The sequence below is a fragment of the Leiobunum rupestre genome, chromosome 2 (assembly GCF_980474605.1).
Source record: "Leiobunum rupestre chromosome 2, qqLeiRupe1.1.hap1, whole genome shotgun sequence".
Lineage (NCBI taxonomy): Eukaryota > Metazoa > Arthropoda > Arachnida > Opiliones > Sclerosomatidae > Leiobunum > Leiobunum rupestre.
The window spans coordinates 66,644,552-66,665,357 of NC_143385.1; the positions used below are offsets into that span (position 1 = coordinate 66,644,552).

General features: G+C 37.1%; 1 protein-coding gene across 3 annotated transcripts; it reads left to right on the top strand.

Annotated features, from left to right (window-relative positions):
• The first annotated feature begins 1,831 nt into the window (after positions 1–1,831).
• On the top strand, positions 1,832–19,284 carry LOC149958824 (uncharacterized). Of its 3 annotated transcripts, none has more exons than XM_090165055.1 (12): positions 1,832–1,900; positions 3,409–3,475; positions 3,537–3,661; positions 3,722–3,822; positions 5,997–6,151; positions 10,819–10,962; positions 11,025–11,142; positions 11,560–11,629; positions 11,700–11,772; positions 14,176–14,201; positions 14,267–14,351; positions 19,106–19,284. In XM_090165055.1, the coding sequence occupies exons 2-12, from the start codon at positions 3,413–3,415 to the stop codon at positions 19,256–19,258; spliced, it is 1,113 nt and encodes a 370-aa protein (XP_090021181.1). In that variant the 5' UTR covers positions 1,832–1,900; positions 3,409–3,412; the 3' UTR covers positions 19,259–19,284. The 3 variants fall into 3 exon arrangements, with proteins under 3 accessions (XP_090021181.1, XP_090021180.1, XP_090021182.1); XM_090165054.1 differs by lacking the exon at positions 1,832–1,900 and adding an exon at positions 2,113–2,175; XM_090165056.1 differs by lacking the exons at positions 1,832–1,900; positions 14,176–14,201; positions 14,267–14,351; positions 19,106–19,284 and adding exons at positions 2,113–2,175; positions 14,048–14,130.
• The last annotated feature ends 1,522 nt before the right edge of the window (positions 19,285–20,806 follow it).

The following is a 20,806-nucleotide window of genomic DNA, read 5'->3' on the forward strand; positions in this document are numbered from 1 at the left end:
CCCCCCTTACAGTCCTACACTCCCCACTTTCCGCCCCAAAAACGATTCAAATCCGGAAATAGTAACGCCATCTCGTGTCTGAAATATGGTTTTTAAATATGGCGATTGTCAGTAAAATTGGTCCGCAGATTATTTTATTCGGAATTTAATAGGATTTGTCATTTTTTAAGCCGTAAATTTTATATCGCATAGGTAAATAGTAATTAGTTTTACATTAATAAAAATTCAAGAGTTATTGGATTCTATTATTATTATTAGTATTATAAAAAAAATTTACCTGATGAAAACATTTTAAGTACTAAAAACAGAAACGCGATGCAAAAAATTCATTAGATTTCGCGGCGCCAAACAAACTGCCCGTCTGCTCGCCGAATTGAATCGTTTCCGCTTAGGCCTAGTTCTGATTTCGCCCGCTAGGACCGATGGCGTTTGAATCAAACTTATTTTCGAAGAGAACTATCCCGCCGTATCGCGTATGGTAAGATCACTTTGACGGCTTTGGCTCCCCTCTCACGTTGTTGTTTGGTAAGTTAACGTAGTGACGTCAAAAAAAAGCGTCAGCCACATCAAGACGAAAATCCGCCGCGATATGCATTTCAAGTAGAGCTATGGATTCCTGCTTCTAGATAATAGACAGTTGAAATGCAATCCATGAAAATGTAACTATGTGAACGTCTATAGATTTATTGAACTTGGGATGGTTTTTTTTATTTGTGACAGAAACGATTCTAGGTGCTAACTTCTCCGAGGTAGCGCGCATATGATTTAGCGTCCGCTACAGACAAATTAAAAAGTTATAAGAACGTTTTTTCTTAAAAAACACATCAAAATTTAAGCAAACCATGCAAAAATTATATTAAAATGGCAGTATCATTATTTACGAAGTCAAATTTACGAATAACGATGAGGAAAAACTAATAGCGTCTGCTTTAGCCGCTACCTATCTACGTTTCAATGTCGAACTAAAGGGGTCGTAGCGATAGTTTTCGGTCGCGAAAAGCCATTGAAAAAATATAAATTTCTAGGTCTTTTCTATAGAAATATTTAAACAACACTCTATAGCCGTGGTGTAAAATCATCCAAAGCTCAATATATTCTAGAGTAATATCAGTTCGTAACTTTGACCATGGCCGCAATTTGTCCTTCTTTTCGAAATAAATATAGTTCTGCCAAATATATGAATGATATGGTTTCTATGATATTTCATTGACAATTCGTAGAAAAAGGAATTGTAAGTTGAATGTATCTTCTATTTCCCCGTGTAATCTACTTACTAAACTATTTTTAGAATTAAACTTCCAAAAAACTGCCTTTTTAACTTTTCGAAGAATGCTGTAACCTAGGAGCAACAAACACAAGGAGAACGCTAACGAAGGGTTGTGTACGAATTTCATTGGACGAGCGTCACGAGCCTTTACGCTGAACGTTTTACGGGTGGGGGGGAAGACAATTTCCGAATTTTCCCCTTCCGACGGTAGCAGGCGCAAAAGCGTCTAGCCAATGAAAAATGTACGCAAGAAAATCCACGACTTTTGACGGGTTGCGTTCTGCTTGTGTGGGGTGTTGTGTTTGTTGCTCCTAGCTGTAACCAGGGGCGTATTAATCATTAGGCACAGTAGGCACGTGCCTAGGGCGCCAATATTCTGATATCGTTTTTCCATTTTCTCAAACGTTTTGTTCAAAATTAGACAGACTAATGTAGTAAAACGAAGAAACTGTAAAACAGGTCACATTTAATCATTCTTCGGCGAATTTATTAAAAATATCGCTGAAATATCGTCACATTGGACGGACAGTAATCTTGTTGCACAATTATCCAAACGCTAAAAAATACGATAATGGTCCGATCCAAGGTTAAGGTTCTCCGTTGAAGGGAAATCGAACTAGTAGATACTTACAAGTTAGTAAATTATATTTTTTTAAATGGTTTTTAATTTTCAAAACAAAACCTGAAATCAACAGCTAGTTTGGATTTGGGGCGATAAAATATTATGTGCCTAGGGGCGCCGATAGTGTTAATCCGCCCCTGGCTGTAACTGTCTAATTTCCGAACAAAAAACGCGAATTGATTTTTGGTTCTCATAGTGAATATCCTACCGTCGTTGGAGTTAACGTAGAACTTCCGAAGGAGTCTGAAATGACCGCTGTGACAGTTTGCATCCGAGACCCTAACCAGTAATAATTACTACTTAATACTTTTCGGATAGCGCTTGAAGAGTTACGATAATTTGCAGTTTGGATTTTCTTTCTTTAAGTAGTTCTGAGAGTTTTGGATAAATGAAGATTCTATAAACGATAATTTTGGACGTAGAAGGATAATTCCAATTGTATTTTTCTATAATTTTTCATGCTCTATAGCTAAAACCGATTTACGTAAAGGAGAACTTGGAATCAGCTCAGTTTTCATTTCAATATATTTCTACCAAATTTTTTATTTATTTTTTATTCTGCCATCTATTGACCAAAATCAAAAGTATTTATAATACTAAACAATCGAAATTTCATACTACTTTTAAAAATACTTTTGGAAAATTCGGTAACGAAAATGTTTCATCTAAAAATGAGTACTTTTTAAAATATTACGTATTTATAAAAATAATATATTTATAATAATTAATATAATAATAGTTACGAGCAATGTACGAGATGTCGCTCTAGACATAAAATCAAGATGGAGCCTGAAATGGGGCGGGCTATAGATTCTTTTACGCGGGTATTTCATGGGAGCTGCCACTACCATGCTACATGGGAGAGAATGGGTTTTGGGGGAAAGAAATTTCAACGGTAGAACTACGTGTAGTACAGTTATGGCAGCTTCTTGTGAAGAAAATTGTGGTATAAATCCTGGGTGGGTGGCAAACCTGCATAAAAGAGTGTATTGGATGCAGTTCGAGGCTCTTCCTTGCGTAAATCAGTGTTGGCAGATTGTGGGAAATTTCCCATATTGTGGGAATTTTTCGGGTCCATTTAGGCTCTGTGGGGAAAAGGTAATTGTTTTCAAAAACGTTGATTTTGTGGGAATTTTCATGTCTGCGGGTATTTATCCTAGTGGTTTTTTTTTAATTTGACTATCAATAGAAAGCTCAAAATTTCTAGAGCGGTGTATTTTCTTGAATCTTGGGATTTTATAAATAATAGCAGTCATGTCTCCTGATAATAGAAAGGAGGCGCCTCCGAATACTACAATCAATCAATGCATAGGCCTAACAACCAAAATGTTTAAAAATTGTAATTTCAATAAAATTTAATTTTAAAAAGTTTCGTTGTGGGCTAAATAGGGGTATGGAAATTCGTGGGAAATTTACTATCCAACAATGGGAATTTTGTCTTTCGAACATTGGCAACACTGGCGTAAATTAGTTCTTAACTATGGAATGAGGGGTACCCTAATCTATTGTTTGTTTCCAGAGTAATGAAAAATAAGTCATGCGTGTTTAATCCGACGTTGTGTAAGATATTTGATGATGGACAAGAGGTAGATAAAACAGTAATTTTTCCGGTCGCTTTCATTTTAAATCGGCGTTTTGATTTTTAAGAACGACTACACAATCGAAGACTTCATGTTGAATTTAACAACCAAAGAAATTTTCGCTTTGACCAGGAAGCCAACAGAGATATTCCTGAACTGTTTTGTGAATAAGGAAAATCAGTCAATTTGCGAGTAAGTCACATTTACAAATATGATCCTAATATTATTAATATTGTCATCTCGATTACATAGGGATACCTTTCGGTTACACGTGAGAGGCATGAACTGTTACGTCATCAACGAGAACTGGTTTAACACGTCACGCGAAATTGGAAATCTTAGTAGCCATTCTAGTAGGTTTTGCTAAATATGTTACTAGGATCTTCTTGTGGAAGTAAGCGCACTTCCCACTCTCTGACGTATAACTAACAAGGAGACATTCCGAGGTGTCTCCTCGATTTTTTTCAAACTCGGGTGTTAAAGGCCTAGGATTTCTTCTGCCTGTCCGCCTTGAATTTTTCTTACCTGCAACGCTCCCCTTGCATTTACGCTTCCCGCAAAACATTATTTTGGTGAAGATTGCGCGACGCTGCTGCTTCTGCGACCGGGACATTTTCTGCCTGCGTGTTGGCACCCCGCTGAGTTTCGGTGGGGGTTGCTCGGGGACACTCGTTCGTCTATTCTTTTCGATCGCTCTCTCTTCGCCGGACAGTCGCCGATTATAATAATACTACCTTCGCCTTACTGCCAAGTGTAAAACATCTAATTCGTAGAGTTTTAGTTATTGAACCCGTACCCCCTGTCACAACGGAATCAAGCTTTACTACCCTCGCCTTCGCTACTAGGTAACATTCGCCCATATTTAACCCAGAATTCACGTACTGTTTCGAATTTTTTTCGGTTAATCTGGGATGGATTCGAAATACTAAAGAAACCTATATTATTATTAATATTACTAGGTATATAATTAGTAATATTAATAGAATGGATAAAAACTATGAGCCACACTCAAGTAATAATTATTCAACTATAACGGTCTAAAATGTGTATGTAATCATTAAGCCTAAAAGTGAAATGAATAGTAAATAAACAAACATTTTGCGAAACAAATACAGAAAAAGATTTTATTAGAAGAACATTTATTGCCATTTGTGGCCCATATACGGCACACCTTCTACATTTGGGTATAAATTTCTGACTTTTTTCAAAATGCAATCGGGGATGATTTCCCTCCTGTGATATACAGTTTGTAAATTAGCTCTTCTTAGTTGTCTTCTTTTGACGGCCAAGTATCGTGGGTTTTTGAAATACTGCACGTTATCTAAGGCCTTCCAAAAGAAACCATACATGGTCCTTCTTGTTCTGCTATTTCGAGAGCTGGCTGGTCGACCCATTCCTAGCCAATCGTTCGGCCGGTGTGTAATACACGGATTTTGCAAACAGTATTGACAGGCTGAAATAAATTTATAATATATTTGTTACATTTTCAAAATTGTATAAAAAATGGCGACAAACGCATATAAAAAGACGCGGCTTCATTTCCTTGTTATTGTTATTAGAATTATTATTTCAAACATTTATTGGTAAACAAGTATGTTTAGGGGAATAGCCGCTCGTGCCTCTTTATAACGTAAAAAACGGATCGATTGATTTCCCCTTTTATACATACATATCGGAAAACGTGTTTACTTACCTTCTTCATTTTCCGTGGACCTTCCTGTACCTCGAAAGCTCCTAAAGGCAAAAGATTCAATGGCCATTCGTTTGCCATGGCAACGAAAAATGTTTTTCAGAACTCAAATTTAAACTTTATCTGCGTAAAATAGCATGGCAAAATCACGGGGGGAAATTAAATAATTAATTTAACCCAATTTAATCCAATTTAAGGTTTTTACCCAATTGTTTTGTAAAAATTTAAATTTAATTTTTTTTTTTACAAACCGTGATTTTGCCATGCTACATGTATTTTACGTAGAGAAAGTTTAAATTTGATTTTTAACTTTTAGGAGATTTCACGGTACATGAAGGTCTACTTAACCCCGAGTTTGAAAAAAATTGGGATGTTTCCTTGTAAGGACCAGTTGTATAAGCCGTGCATGGCTAGCGAACTTCGCTCCTGCTGTGGTGAAAAACAAGGTAGACTACATGTAGGTAGTACACAGAGAGAAAATATGCCTGTCTCGTGGCGCCATCCGACAACCGCTAGTGGGAGTGATATGCTTTGCGCCATCCATTGAATATTATAATTTAATATTCAAACAAAATATATATTTTTTTTTAAATGAAATATTACTTTTCTTTATTACAAATAATTAAAAAGACCACATTATTATATTTGTTACCATAAAGTAAAATTTTCGTTTCATATAATATTTTTAATGTAGTTTGGTTTACCGGTATAGATGGCGCAAAAACAGCAAAATTAAATTTTTCCCCACCATGAAACTATGAACAAAAACTGGTAGTGTTCTGAGCTCTCCATAAAAAGATCCGGATATTACACTAATTTAGAAGTTTTCTACCGCAGCTTTCGAAATTCTAATGGCCTTGCATCCCGAAGACTGCTTCAAATTGCCCGTAACCGTAGACGTTTTCATTCACGACAAATACGAGTTGGCGGATTTCCGATCGTACAGTTTCGCCGCCAAGGGCGGGAAACAACTTGAAGTTAGTTTATTGAAGGTCAAGTAGTTAAACATTTATTATTTACAACCACGGTCACACGACAATAAAAGCAGACTTACGTCTAGTTGTAGAGCGTAATCACTAGAGCTTTCTAATTTAATGCGATTCATAGTTTAAAAATCTATCAATTTAATTAATCACTCGAAAATTAAATGGCGAAAAAAGTGGCGTGGGGAAAACCACGTGGCGTAGCCTGCTAAAACTACACAGTGACCCAATAATATTTTTTTTTAAATATATTTACAAAGTGGTGTCGGCCCGAGGCCTTAGACACCAAACATACAAGAAGTTACCGGCACACACACTAGAACACAGAGACTCTCTGAGTAACAGCTGACAGAGACAAGGTTAGAAGCGTGGGAGCGTACCCAGAAACCTAGACAGCAGCTTCAAATAACCCGAGCGAGAACAACCCTCGGGAAGGGCGGGAAAAGTAAACAGAGGACTCAGGCAGGCCAACCTTACAGAGAGCCCGACGAAAAATCGACCTATTAACCGCCAACCCCGGGCAGGAGAAGGTAAAGTGGGCCAGATCACCCTCTTCCCTGCCCAGCGGGCAAAAAGGATAGGGACGCAATCCAAACCGATGCAACACCGCTGGAACAGGAAAGCGATCAACCCGAGCCAGAGAAAGGAGGCGTTCCTGGAACCTAGACAAGTGACAATCCCAGACCTGGGGGCGGCCGGAGAATCCTGTACGGAAAAGAGAAAACGGCCGGTCTGTGCGTCGGCCCAACCACGCTGCCATAAACGGAGCAACGCCGAGAAGCATCGGCGACGGATAGTAAGGGTGTCTGGGGGCGGAAACCCCAAATCTAATACTTTGTCCGTTGTACACAGATGGACTTCCTTGAAACTAGATCATGCCACGGCTTACCCCTTTCTTCAGTGTCCCAGTGATGTTTGAGCAGACTCTACCAGGTAGTTTTACCCAATCCATTTATTTTTCCCTTTAACATAAAACTTTCGTAAATATACAGTAGTGCCTGCCATCTTCAGTTGGTGAACTCTTGATGAAGAAATTAATTATACCATATCTAGTTTATTCGGTCATTACCTACGTCCATTTAGGATTTATATCATAATTTAACTCTTTATAAAACGTAAACCATGAAGCACCAGGTGCACAGTCAAGATAACAGATTTCCGGGCCTTAGGCAAGGGCTTCAAACCAAACCGGGAGAATATCGATAAAAAGGTTGTGAATTCTGACTGACGGACAGACAATATCTGTTGCGAAATTAGGTGGATTGGCATTTCTTTAGTGTACCACCGAAGAGTCCACCATAACGAGGTCGGTGTGGGGATCTTCCAAGGCCGGTGGGGAAGGGGGCGTATGTCTTCCCAAAGAAATGAAGTTTTACTATTTTAGGTAGTATTATAAGGCCCCCATAAGTAAAGCCCCATGTTTACAGCATTTTCCATGCGAGAAGAAAATTAACGTACATTTAAAATATTCTCTTACTTGGAAGAGCAGCCACGCGTCTAAATCTAAATTAAAGTACGGTTTAAACCGTGATTAAAGTGATAGAATTGCGAATAAGCCTTGGCTACTATGCTAAAGGCTCGCGACGGTGATTTCTATCGCGTTGTTCTAAGTTTAAAAAGTTCGAACAAAACTTGTGCGCATTCATAATACATTTCGAGAAATTTATTTATGAAATGCATACATGTAGTTGAGGACGTAGTCACTAGAAGGTGCAGTCTTGCAGATTTTGAATACTTACCTCTTAATAACTAGTATGTGTTCGTTAAAAATTTGGCCTAGACCTTTGCTTATGGGGACCTTATGATAGGCTTATGGTAGTATCATTTTAAAGGGATGTGCAACCTAATTTACATAAAAATCGTGAAAGTTGGGTGTAGTGGGAATGCGATGAGATCACTGATGCTGGTGGAGGGATACAACACATCATTATCAGACTGATAATTTCAAATGCTGTAACGTAGGTTGCGGATCGCTTGAAATGAAAAATATAAATAAAGAAATAAGCTTCATCATAGCTAAGAGTATGAGGGATCAATTATGAAATACGGAATTTTACACGTAAACAAGTTAACGTATTTGGACTCTTAGCAGAATCTTGAAATTAAGCAGAATCAACGGTTTTTTTTATGGAATCCACGGAATCGAAGGTGAAATCCGAAAAATCAATTTGTATTACGAAAGAATCAGAATGGAATCAAATGGAATCTGGACCTGGAACCCCCCCTGTCTACGCCACTGCTTTGACATTTAGATTAAAGCATTTTTGGTACTCTGTTTAAATATACTTTGCTGATGGAAGCGTAGTTTATTTGGACGTACAGATATGAAAATTAGAATTAACATTCAACAGATACGGGCCCTAGGCAATTTCCTTGCTTAGGCCAAAACACGGCCCTGACCTAGGGCCATCTAACAAACTCTAGCAAATAATATTTAACTGTAAATTTGGTGATGACTAAGAACTTTTTAATATATTTTATAATTAATAAAATTATCAAACGAAGGCAATCATCGTAGACGTAAATAATGAGCAACATTTTTTCACGGAGTCGCTTTGAAATATCAAAGCGGTGGCAACAGGTAGAATTAACAAGTTGGCAAGCCAAAATATACCTCTCCTCGGAAGAATTGTTCCTAGTGGTATTAAGTTCTCGAGATGACCCTTAAAGATATATCTCCGCAATTCGGAGTTATTTACTAAAAACGTAATCCCGGTTCAATCCCGCCCAGTATAAAATTTTAATTTTAATTTAAATAATTGAGACGAAACAATCGAGTTTAATTTATTCAGAATATTATAAATTAAGTAGTTACAACAGCGAGTTAGACTTACTAAAACAATGCACAATTGAATTTAACCCTTTTTACAGTACATGTTTATCAGTTGAATATAATACTAAGCAAATTTTAATGAAAGAAATATCTACAGATGGTATTTGTATTTTTCTCGCTTACGAAATACTTGCCGCATCTTTAACGCTCATTTTATTTCAACTTCCAGTTGACGTTGTGACACATACCGCATGAAAAAGACCAATGCCGTCCAATTTCCAATATCATATAATGAATCGCACACCCAGGAAATCATTGACTGCGTTAGAAATCGTAGATATCCAAATATCCACACCAAATATATTTACAAGAAGCAAAAACCTTACCATCAACAAAGCACAGAGAGCCACTTAACTAACCGCCAGCTCTTAAAGCAATTAACGTTAAATTATCTCCTTTGAATTAACACAACTATATATAGGTCGTTAAGAATACCCGTAAATAAATAACAAAAAAACTAACAAAGTGAACCACCCACAGGGTCTACCCTTTAACCCTCTCATCTCGGCTGACTGCGCTAAAACAAGATTTAACCTTTAAAATTTCATTCGTAAAAAAACCAGATTAGGCCTTCATAAATTCATTAATAAAAAAAGACTTTATTACCTATTATGCTTACGATGCGTGTCTTAATTTCAGTGAACCTAAGCAGCTATCGGTGGTTCTGTGGTAGAGCGCTCGACTGCCAAGCCGAATGGTCTGAGTTCGAAACCTGGGTGGCGCATTTGTTTTTAATCAATAGAGAAACGCTAAATTAGAATTTCTTCGATGCAATAATTTCAATTTCAATTCTATTTCAATTAAACCAAAATTTCGTACTCTATTAAATACGCTTCCGATAAAGCTGAAGGTGGTTCTGTGGTAGAACGTCCGCCTGTCAAGCAGGAGGTCTCGGGTTCAAATCCCGCCCGATGCGATCGTAAATTGATACTAAGACGAATACCGTGTACAACTGGTGGAAACCCTGCCATTGGACGTTGAGAGGTAGCATTACACTCAGCACTCGGTCCGTCCCAAAGTCATTAAGAAGAAGTTGGAGAGAAAACGCCCATATAAACACAACAGACTCAACATGCACAACCATCAGAACACAAACACAACAACCTACGCATAAACATTACAAAAACGTAATACACCAAACCGTCACGACGGTGAGCGAAAAAACACCATCCAAACCAAACCGCAAATGCATCCGTTAACGCTCACCGTCACACGGTGGTTTTGCCAACCCTTCGAGAAACTGCGAACGCAGAGATCTCGAGAAACTGCGTACGCAGTGATTACACTTTGCACCGAAAATGCGAACGCGTTCGAAGGCCTGACAGACAGACCCACAGACAGACACGGTGGTTGTATAACCCCTCCTAGGGGACTTTGTCCCCTCGGAGAGGTAATTATTGGTTCAGTATTAACGGTTTTATATGGACGTATTACGTAATCTTTTCTCCTTGTTATGATGGATAAACTAGGGTACGCGACGACGAATTGCGTAATTGGACGACATCAACACCATTAACTATAGGACTAAATCAAATGGTTTTCTGTTTTTAGCCAAATAAGTTAGTTAGCTATTTTGGTACGACAGATCGAACCCCATGTGTTAACCCTATCCCCGGGGAACTATAGTTGATAGTTAAAGGCTCCGCTACTGAATCTGATAAGATAAATAATATCAGATCAGTTCGGATCGGTTACTTGAGAGAATAAATCAGATGCAATTATACATATTTTGCACACCTCAATTTCGAATTGGTAGTTTTAAAGGTGGTATTACAGTTAATCGTGTGACCGTAGATTTATAGACACGGTTATTAACTTTTTAATAAATTACAATTTTTCTTAGACGAGTGTAAATTTGCTAGAACCTCCCTACAGAACCCAATGCAAGCCGTACTCAAAGAATGACCACGAAATGACGCCAGAACAACTATCGAAGTTCGATGTACGAAGGTTTCGGAAACTGAAGGATTTCGCCATGGGCAGATCCGTGAGCTCCCTTCTCACATTAATTAATGAATTTAATAACGTATTAATGAACCTATTTAATAGCTCTGCACGCTGGCGTGTGTCACAAATAAATGGTGGGAGACTATGAATTGCGTCCCACATATTGTACCACTGACTAAATTCATTTCAAAATGTTATATAACGAGCCGCAATGAAATAGGTAAGATCTAATAATTTTTGATTTCTCCCTCCGTTAGAACTCGACCTCTTATGACGTCACAAGAGACGTATGAAACACAGAGCGTTTGCTTAGCAGACTAAAAAGCATAATTTTATGAGCTTCTTGCATTGACAGCTACCTAAACTGCCGGGATAAGTGGCGTACTCGTGTAATCCCTTGCGTCTGGGAGGCAGAGTTTGTGGATGCTCGTGTGAGGACGGCCACCAATCCCCCAACGGGTGGTTGGAATACTTCCGCCACGGTTGTCCCTGTCCTCACGTATGCACCCGTTGTTGTGGCCGTTACACATATCTCGCCCTAATTAATCAGATGGACGAGTGGACTGAATTGTCCCACACGTTACAATCAAATAGTAAAAGAAAAAAAACTACTTAAACTGAAAAGACTATTTTTCAGAATATTACACAAAAAGGAACATTATATTTTACGAAACTTGTGAAAATACTGACTGTCCCATACAATGCAGGTGATTTCAATATTCAACGACCAAAATTGGAATCTATGGCCATTTAAGTGACTGTGATTGTATGTTTCAGTATTGTATTTTACGATGTCCAAGCAAACGAAGATGAGATGCTGGGATTGACCGCCGAATCATCCGCTAATCGAGTTAGTTTGTGTCATATCTACCTTAAGCTTAACATTATGTCTCGCATAAGTGTGCCAGTTTCCCGTGACACAAATACATCAATAGGCGCTTAAATAAATCATCCTCCCACGAAATAGACCCCGACGACACGAAATTTCTGTCGGCGGCGGCGTTGACTTAAAATACATCGGTAGCGGCGGCGTGAGCCGGCGTTTCTTTATAATTTTTTTTTTATACAAGAAAGTAGAAATCAACCTACCTGTCCCCCAAAGACTATATATACGCTTCGCTTACTAGACAGGCGTGTTTCTAGGAAAAGCCTGTTAACACCGCTGTAGCACTGTAAAAGCTGGGTTAATATTTGGACCCACGGCTAGAGGCGCCACTAGTAACACAGCTCAAGCTAGGGGAAAATTTTCACCAGCGTCGAGATGGAGCCACAATCGGTATGCAAGTTGAGCCATAGAACACGCCTGTCTAGTAAGCGAAGCGTATATATATAGTCTTTGCTGTCCCCCTAGCGAGGCAGCGACTGCGAGCATGGCGCTATATATCGTCCAATCTGCGAGGCAAGCGCACGAAACACACAGACGGGTTAGAGAAAGGACATGATTTTCGTTTAAAACCTCAAAAACCACGTGGCAGCATTTTAGACAGATTTAATCGGCGTCGCGCTGGAAAATAATCGGCGATAGCGGCGGCGCGCCGACTAAATTTTAAAATCGGCGGCGGCGTTGAAAAAAAATCGGCGCGTACTTCGGCGGCGTCGGGGTTTACCACGAAATCGGCAAGAAGTAATATTTCCGAGAGAGAGGATAATAATAATGGAAACTTTTCACCTGTAAACAGAACGCTGTGCTTTTGCCAAGCCTTAATATGTCCAAAAAGGTTACCTGGTTAAAAGGGAACGCTTTTTGTTGCCGTAAAGGTAAACAAGTTGGCAAGCTAAAATATACCTCTCCTCGGAAGAGTTTTTAATTTTCAATGAAGCGTAACTGTATCCGTGGTTCTGCGGTAGAACGCTCACCTGTCGTGCAAGAGGGCTCGGGTTTGAATCCCGGACGATTGAAAAATTATACTACACCCAATGACAAAAAGAGGGCGCTTTTGGAAAAACCTTTTCCCTGATTCTAAGAAACTGGGTACGCAGTGATTACCCTTTGCGCCGAAAATGCGAACGCGTTCGCAGGCCTGACAGACAGACCCACAGACAGACAGACAGACACGGTGGTTGTATAACCCCTGCTAGGGTACAAAGTCCCCTCGGAGAGGTAAAAATTTCCATTATTTTAACAAGCACTATGTATAAACAGTGCAGGTCCTGGCTCTCGGAAATATTACTTCTTGGTGATTTCGTGGGAGGATGCTTATCTTTTCAGGTTTTATGTCAATTCTTATAATTATTTTGAATATCTGACACACTTATGAAGCATAATTATTTTAATTATTTTATTTTACCAAGAATAGGTGTTTCTATAAAATAAAATTAATTAATTTTTTATTTTTTTTCACGTCACGGGCTTAAGCGTTTTAGTACCTAATTGGCACGCGCGTTTCGCACGTGGACTTCGAATTCCAAAATCTTTTATCGTCTGCATCGCGTGCTCTCTAGTGACGTAGAAAAAACATTTAGACGGATTTTATAAAAATACCTATCCGTTATAGTTAAAGGGGCTCCAAAGTTCGGTGGCAAAATGTGTGTAAAGTCAGTAAAGTGCGAAATTTACGGTTGACTCTGCCCGCCTCTGCCAAGGCCGAGTGAGGGTTGGGGGGGAATGAAAAGCACGCTCAATTTTCTTTTTTTTTGCCACCGAACTTAAGAGCCCCTTTAATAGATAATATGTGACAACAGCTATAACCTTTGTTTTCATCTAGAAGCAACCAACACAGTACGTCGTGCATTTTCTTGCGTACAGTTGTCATTGGTTAGACGCTTTAGCGCCTACTACCGTCGGAAGGGGCAAATCGGAAAATTGTCTTCCCCCCGCCCGTAAAACGTTCAGCGTAAAGGCTCGTCCAATGGAATTTGTACACAGCACTGCGTTAGCGTGTTTAAAGGCTAGCTGCGTTCTCCTTGCGTTTGTTGCTCCTAGGTTTTCATGAGGGGTGGGTGCTGCTCACACATTATCTCTGGCTTATACCTGGAAATTATATATGTATATCGTTGAAATGATAAATAGGCTCTTAAATAAAACGTCGTCAAGGAAATTGGCGATTTCCTTGAAGATGTTTTATTGAAGAGTATTGCCACCGAGTTGCGAAACTGTCTCGTGAAACGGTTGGGACCTTATTTAGATCGATAAAAAAAGACCAAAGGAAAACTTTACCGTAACCACGATAAGAATCACCAATCTTCCTTAGACCTTCCTAATGTATACATATATAATTTCCCGCTTAAACTTATAAAATAATTATCTTTGTAGACCAAAGGGGATTACAAAAATAAATGGTAAGTATAATCTTTGCGTCCGTAAGTTTTTCGATAATATAATCTAATTTTTATTTTACACGTAGGCTACACGAAAACCAACAATCCCAAATTACAATTAACCTTCGACCTATTCGGAATGTTATTTACGACCATCAACCCAAATTTACGGTAACTTCACTATATTTTTCTAATTTTTAATTCGAATATTGCTACTAGATGACGCTAACAGTCCTATACCCCCCTAAAATCTTAGACCAACAAATAGGGAACGGGGTTCACTGAATAAGGAGCAATGTTAGCTTAGATCAATTCCAGCGCTATGGTGGCGACATTCGGAAGCTTGTCTATTCAAACAAAACTATGTTGTAAGTATTCAAGAGTTGAGAGCTGATCACGTGTTACGAGAGTAAATATATTTCGAACCACTGCCTCCAGAGGACGCGTGAGGCTTTGCCATGTGTAAACGTGGGCTTCACGGTAAGTGTGCAGTCCCTTATTTGTTGGTCTAAGATAAATTGAGAGACCTCTTACATTTTTTTGATTGGAGATGGCGCTACGCTACGCTATTATTAAATAGAGTCTTCGCGACAGGTGCACCACGTAACTGCAACGCCATTTTTAAATAGAAGGGGGAAACGACCCATTAGTATTGTGTAGCGCCATCTTTTACCTAGAAAGGGAAACTTAAGATCTTGTAAAAAATCTTTAGATATATAGAAAGTGGTGACGATTAAAGGTAGTGTACTCAACCAAATATGCACTACGTTATGTAGTATGATAGGGGTTTTCCCCAGACATTAAGCAACGATTTACTTAGAAGACCTTTCTTCATAATCATCTTAATGGTAGGAATAGAGGCTACTACTAACTTTTTACCCTACAAACAGGGCCGGATTTACAAATTTGCCTCCCTAGGCACTAATGAAAATGGAGCCCTTAATATTAAAAAAAAAACCAGTTGGCAAGCCAAAATTTACCTCTCCTCGGAACAGTTTCTAATTTTCAGTGAAGTGTACGATGTATCCGTGGTTCTGTGGTAGAATGCTCACCTGACGTGCTGGAGGGCTCGGGTTCGAATCCCGCCCGGTACTAACGCAAATTGAAAAATATATATACTACACCCAATGACAACCAAAACGGGCCTTTTTGGAAAAACATTTTCCCTAATTCTAAGAAACTGCGTATGCAGCGATTACCCTTTGCCTCGAAAATGCGAATGCAGGCCTGACAGACGGACCCACAGACAGACAGACAGACACGGTGGTTGTATAACCCCTCCTAGGGTACAAAGTCCCCTCGGAGAGGTAACAAGTGGGCCCGGCAGTCCCAAATAATAGTTTCACACGAGCCAAGCTTTACGAACACACGAATAGTAGTATAACCGGTAACGGAAACATGAACAAATAAAATAAACGGTCGAGAAAAACCGCTCGAAATATTTTTGTGGGTAATATGGGAACCGCTCGAAATATGTTTGTGGGAAATATAGGGGCGACAATTTCAAAAATTACCCAGAGTGGTTGGGCTCGTGTAAAACTAAAAACACACACACAATAGAGCGTTCTATAAAATCGGTGTGTTGTGCTTTCCCCCTTTTGAGTTCGGAGGAGGTGAAGGTTTGGCCGGTTTTTCGTGTGAGGGAAAAATATTTATCTGGCAAACCCGTAAGAAATTGAGAACAGTCGATTTTTAGGAGTAGCGTAGTTGCTAGCCTAGTCTTCACTAATTTCCGGCATTCCGCGCCGTTTTTTTTATTTTAAAGGAAAAGTCCAGGTTGGGTAAAACTTGGGTCTATTTGAAAGATCATGTTTAAATAAACTCAAAAATATCAGTCGTAAAATTGTATCTTTTTTTAATGACGAGAAATTAATTTTTAAACGAGCGAAATTTACCGCCAAGCGAGCTGCCATTTTTTGTTTCGCCTTCCCTCCGCAGACCGCACGTGGAGCAAGCGCGCGCGGGGAACAGCCTGTTATAGAGCGAACAGCGCGTGATTGCAGTCCTAAAATGTCACCCCGAAACAAAAAATATCAGATCGCTTGGGACACGTCAAAATTCGATGAATTCTTCCCTTGATAGTGAGAATTATCACTTCTCAAAATGTTGACGGTCCTTCTCACAGGAAGTGACGTAATCTCTTATCACGTGTTCTCTTAAAAAGAGTGAGAATGCCTCCGAGCATTCTCACTCGGTCAAATTACAAATAAAAATGGCAGCTAATATTCTAATAAGTTTGCTTGATGCTGAAGAAAATAAACATTCTCATAATTTTGTGGACGATTATTAATTTCAGAGAATATAGAATGGTTAGTTAAATTTCCTATGAAACCTTTCCTTTTAAATTATAAATAAAATCCATAGAAATCTCATAGGTAACTAGAATGCTGCCGTGTAACTGGCAAATGGCCCAAACGCCGTGGCAGACGAAGCCAGATCTCAGCCAATCAGAGCTCAAAGAGCGGTTCTGCCAAGAATTTAATGTCACCGGAGAGAATGACGTTACCTATCTCCCGCTATAGTAACGGAACCAAGGAGGATTATTATCCTCCTTGGCGGAACCACTCTACGGCCTCTCATTGGCTGAAGGTTCAAGGCGAACTGGCGTCAAGCTCGGCCGTAGGCGGCAGCATTCTAGTTACCTATGAGATTTCTATGATAAAATCTTTCCTTCCTTCATATATTGTCGTGAAATTCTGTAAAAATAATATTAATTGTCAAAGGCTTAGTTTATTACGTTCGTGGGATTATCGTAACTTTGTAAGCCGCCATCTTTAGAAGAATCATTTTACATTTGACGCATCACAGAATTTTGACGCGGCCTTGGCGGTAAATTTCGCTCGTTTAAAAATTAATTTCTCGTCATTAAAAAAAGATACAATTTTACGACTGATATTTTTGAGTTTATTTAAACATGATCTTTCAAATAGACCCAAGTTTTACCAAACCTGGACTTTTCCTTTAAATGATTTTTGTAATAAATGTATGATGGCAAATAAGCAAAATACTAGTCCCAAATCAACGGGTTTAAAAAGAAACTTAGATCATGAAAATATTCTTAACCCCAAACATACTTCAACACCTAGGGTTCCTCCTACAACTCCTAAAAGGTACGTCTCTAAAATATTCATATAAAGACAGGACATAAGCCGAATTCTCTTAAACCAAAGAATAACAAATGTTGTTAGTCCTGCTGAACTAGCTCTATAGTCTGTATGAAAAGTTTGGCCAGTTTTGGGCCGATTTTATAGAACGCTCTATTTATTTGAAGAAGGAAATTTTCCACCCCTGGCCCAAAAATTTACCTCCCTAACAGGGGCGGACCGTTAAATTTGGGGGCTTTGGCCTAACACTGTTTGCGACCTACCCGATTAACCCAAGTTTTGGTGTATCCGATACATTTTGCAGGATAAATGGAAAATTTTACTTCTCTTAAATTTTTAATTTAATTTGTTTTTATTTATTGACCGCAATGAGGGCCCTTTGTTTGAATGGGGCCCTGGGCTGCAGCCCATAAAGACCATGCCAGCGCCCTAATGGGAATCCAGTACAGCCTACAAGTCAATAACATTCGACACAATTCGTTGATCAACTGTTGAATGTCTCTTTAAGTCAGGCCATGCACGGAAGATTCCAGTGTTTCGACGTCGTCAAGGTCAAATCGGCTTGTTTGGCTGTACTGGAATTGGTCCTTGAGAGGATCCTTGGTGTAAAAATTTACCTTAGTGTTATCAGAAGTATATCTTATTATTTTTAGGACCGAAGTATGCATCTCCCTAATACTAATTTTACTCACTCGAAACACCTACCTTCACAGCTTCGCGCTAAATTTCCTTTTTGCAGTGACCTACTAAAACTAATACGAAATGTGACGTCACATATCATATTGCTATACCGTCCAGTGTAACCCAAAAGTCAACTTTTAGGAGAAAATTCCATGTCAATTTAAAACGTGGCAAATAGTGGCAAAAAGTGACTTATAATAGATTACTGCATTAAAATTATGTAAATAAGCCAATTTAGTGATTTCCGTTTATTTACTAGTCCAAAATCTGGCAACTCGGCCAATATATTAGACTAAAAATGCCCAAGTTAAGTTAGAAGAAACAACCTATGGACTGTGAGAAGGATGATAAAATACGCGAAAAAGTAGATTAGTCCATAATTAAAAGGGATAATATAGCTAAATCCTAAACAAATTTGAATAAATTAAAAAACTTACTACTAACTGGTACCAAAAGGTCTTCGAGCAAATAAAAAACGCGAAACTCGGATCAAATAGATCTTCGAGTAATAAACTAAATTAAAAATAAATAAAATAGCCAGAAATTCCAACGCTAGACCGGTTTCGTTCTATTTGGAACTCATCAGTACCGTGCGGGAAATCTGGCTGGCGACAGTCAAATCTAAAAGATAAACTAAGCCTAAACATTAAAAATTTCAAATCTGATATTGTTTTAGTGACTTTTTTTGGGTTTTAAAAAGTATATAAATCACCATTATTTGACACCTGTCATTTACCAATTCGGTACACTGTTTAAGTATCAGTATTGTTTTTTAATAGTAAGATCAGTTTTCTAGAGGTTAAACTATGAATAAATGTGGTTCATTTTGATAGAAATGTAATAATTTAAGGTTTATGGTGCTATTTAATTTAATTTCCATATTTAACATTGTCAGGCGCAGTAATACCAACTTTAAATATTAGACCGCGATGAGTTGTACACATTAAAATCGCCCCATTGTGAACTGGTTCGAGGTACATTTTTACAGCTTACTTAAATACTTATCGCTATATACTTCTGCTAATATCTCTTTTTGATTGGAATTGTAAAAGACCAAAAATTGTATTTCAGTGTTGCCATATATTGCATTGACAATATGAACGTTAAAAATGTATGTGTTAACTCTGTGTTCCTCTTTAGGCAGTGGAAGCCATTGGTTACGTCGGTGGATACGTGGGCATCTTCTTGGGACTGTCCATTCCTCTTTTCTATGACTACGTGATGGTGGCTATCAAGTACCTATTTCAGGTCAAACTATTTCAAAGAGGAATCAACCTCTTTGTATTTTTGTAAATAAAGTACAAAAGGTATTTTTGAAACGTGTATTTTATTATTAATACAAAAGAACGTAACATAAAAAGTATTATTCATCATAAAAAAGGATCCATTAACGTAAACAATATAATTTAACATATTAAAGTATTTTTCATCATCAAAAATAATAATTTAACATAAAAGTAATAATTTAACATATAAAAGTAATAATTTAACATATAAAAGTAATAATTTAACCTATAAAAGTAATAATTTAACATATAAAAGTAATAATTTAACATATAAAAGTAATAATTTAACATATAAAAGTAATAATTTAACATATAAAAGTAATAATTTAACATATAAAAGTAATAATTTAACATATAAAAGTAATAATTTAACATATAAAATTAATAATTTAACATAAAGTAATAATTTAACATAAAGTAATAATTTAACATAAAGTAATAATTTAACATAAAGTAATAATTTAACATAAAGTAATAATTTAACATAAAGTAATAATTTAACATAAAGTAATAATTTAACATAAAGTAATAATTTAACATAAAGTAATAATTTAACATAAAGTAATAATTTAACATAAAGTAATAATTTAACATAAAGTAATAATTTAACATAAAGTAATAATTTAACATAAAGTAATAATTTAACATAAAGTAATAATTTAACATAAAGTAATAATTTAACATAAAGTAATAATTTAACATAAAGTAATAATTTAACATAAAGTAATAATTTAACATAAAGTAATAATTTAACATAAAGTAATAATTTAACATAAAGTAATAATTTAACATAAAGTAATAATTTAACATAAAGTAATAATTTAACATAAAGTAATAATTTAACATAAAGTAATAATTTAACATAAAGTAATAATTTAACATAAAGTAATAATTTAACATAAAGTAATAATTTAACATAAAGTAATAATTTAACATAAAATGTAATAATTTAACATAAAATGTAATAATTTAACATAAAATGTAATAATTTAACATAAAATGTAATAATTTAACATAAAATGTAATAATTTAACATAAAATGTAATAATTTAACATGAAAAGTAATAATTTAACATGAAAAGTATAACTTAAAAAGATATCATTTAAAATGAAAAAGTATCATTGAACAAGCTGCGAGATACTTTTGGCACTTGTTCGCTTCCTTCTGAATATGGAAATTTTGTTCAGGGATAGCAGGCCTCGAATGACGTTATCGTACACCCATGGGATTGATATTCCAAGCCAGATACCCATGTATCCGCCTACATATCCCAGTATTTCGATTGGCTGTGAACAAAGATGTGTGTTATTTTAAATGTGCTTTATGTTTAGCTATATAGAAATCGTAACACACCAGAACCCAATTTTCGTTAAAACAAACAGAATCACAATAGAAACAAACGTGATAATACTGTCTAACAAAGGATGGGGCAATAGATGAAATTCAGAAGTTAGTGGGTTAAAATTCCCCTCCCAATAGGAGAAGATAATTTAATCAGCTTAAAATTGGAATTTAGTATTGTCCAGACAAATTGTCGTCGTCATGTATCCTACT

Excerpts from the sequence above, each read along its gene's own strand:
- LOC149958824 (XM_090165054.1), top strand. The coding sequence starts at position 2,138 with ATGACCGCTGTGACAGTTTGCATCCGAGACCCTAACCA. Across the intron at positions 10,963-11,024 it reads ATTTCGCCATGGGCAGATCC|CTCTGCACGCTGGCGTGTGT; the intron begins GTGAGCTCCCTT and ends CCTATTTAATAG. Across the intron at positions 11,773-14,175 it reads CCGAATCATCCGCTAATCGA|ACCAAAGGGGATTACAAAAA; the intron begins GTTAGTTTGTGT and ends TTATCTTTGTAG.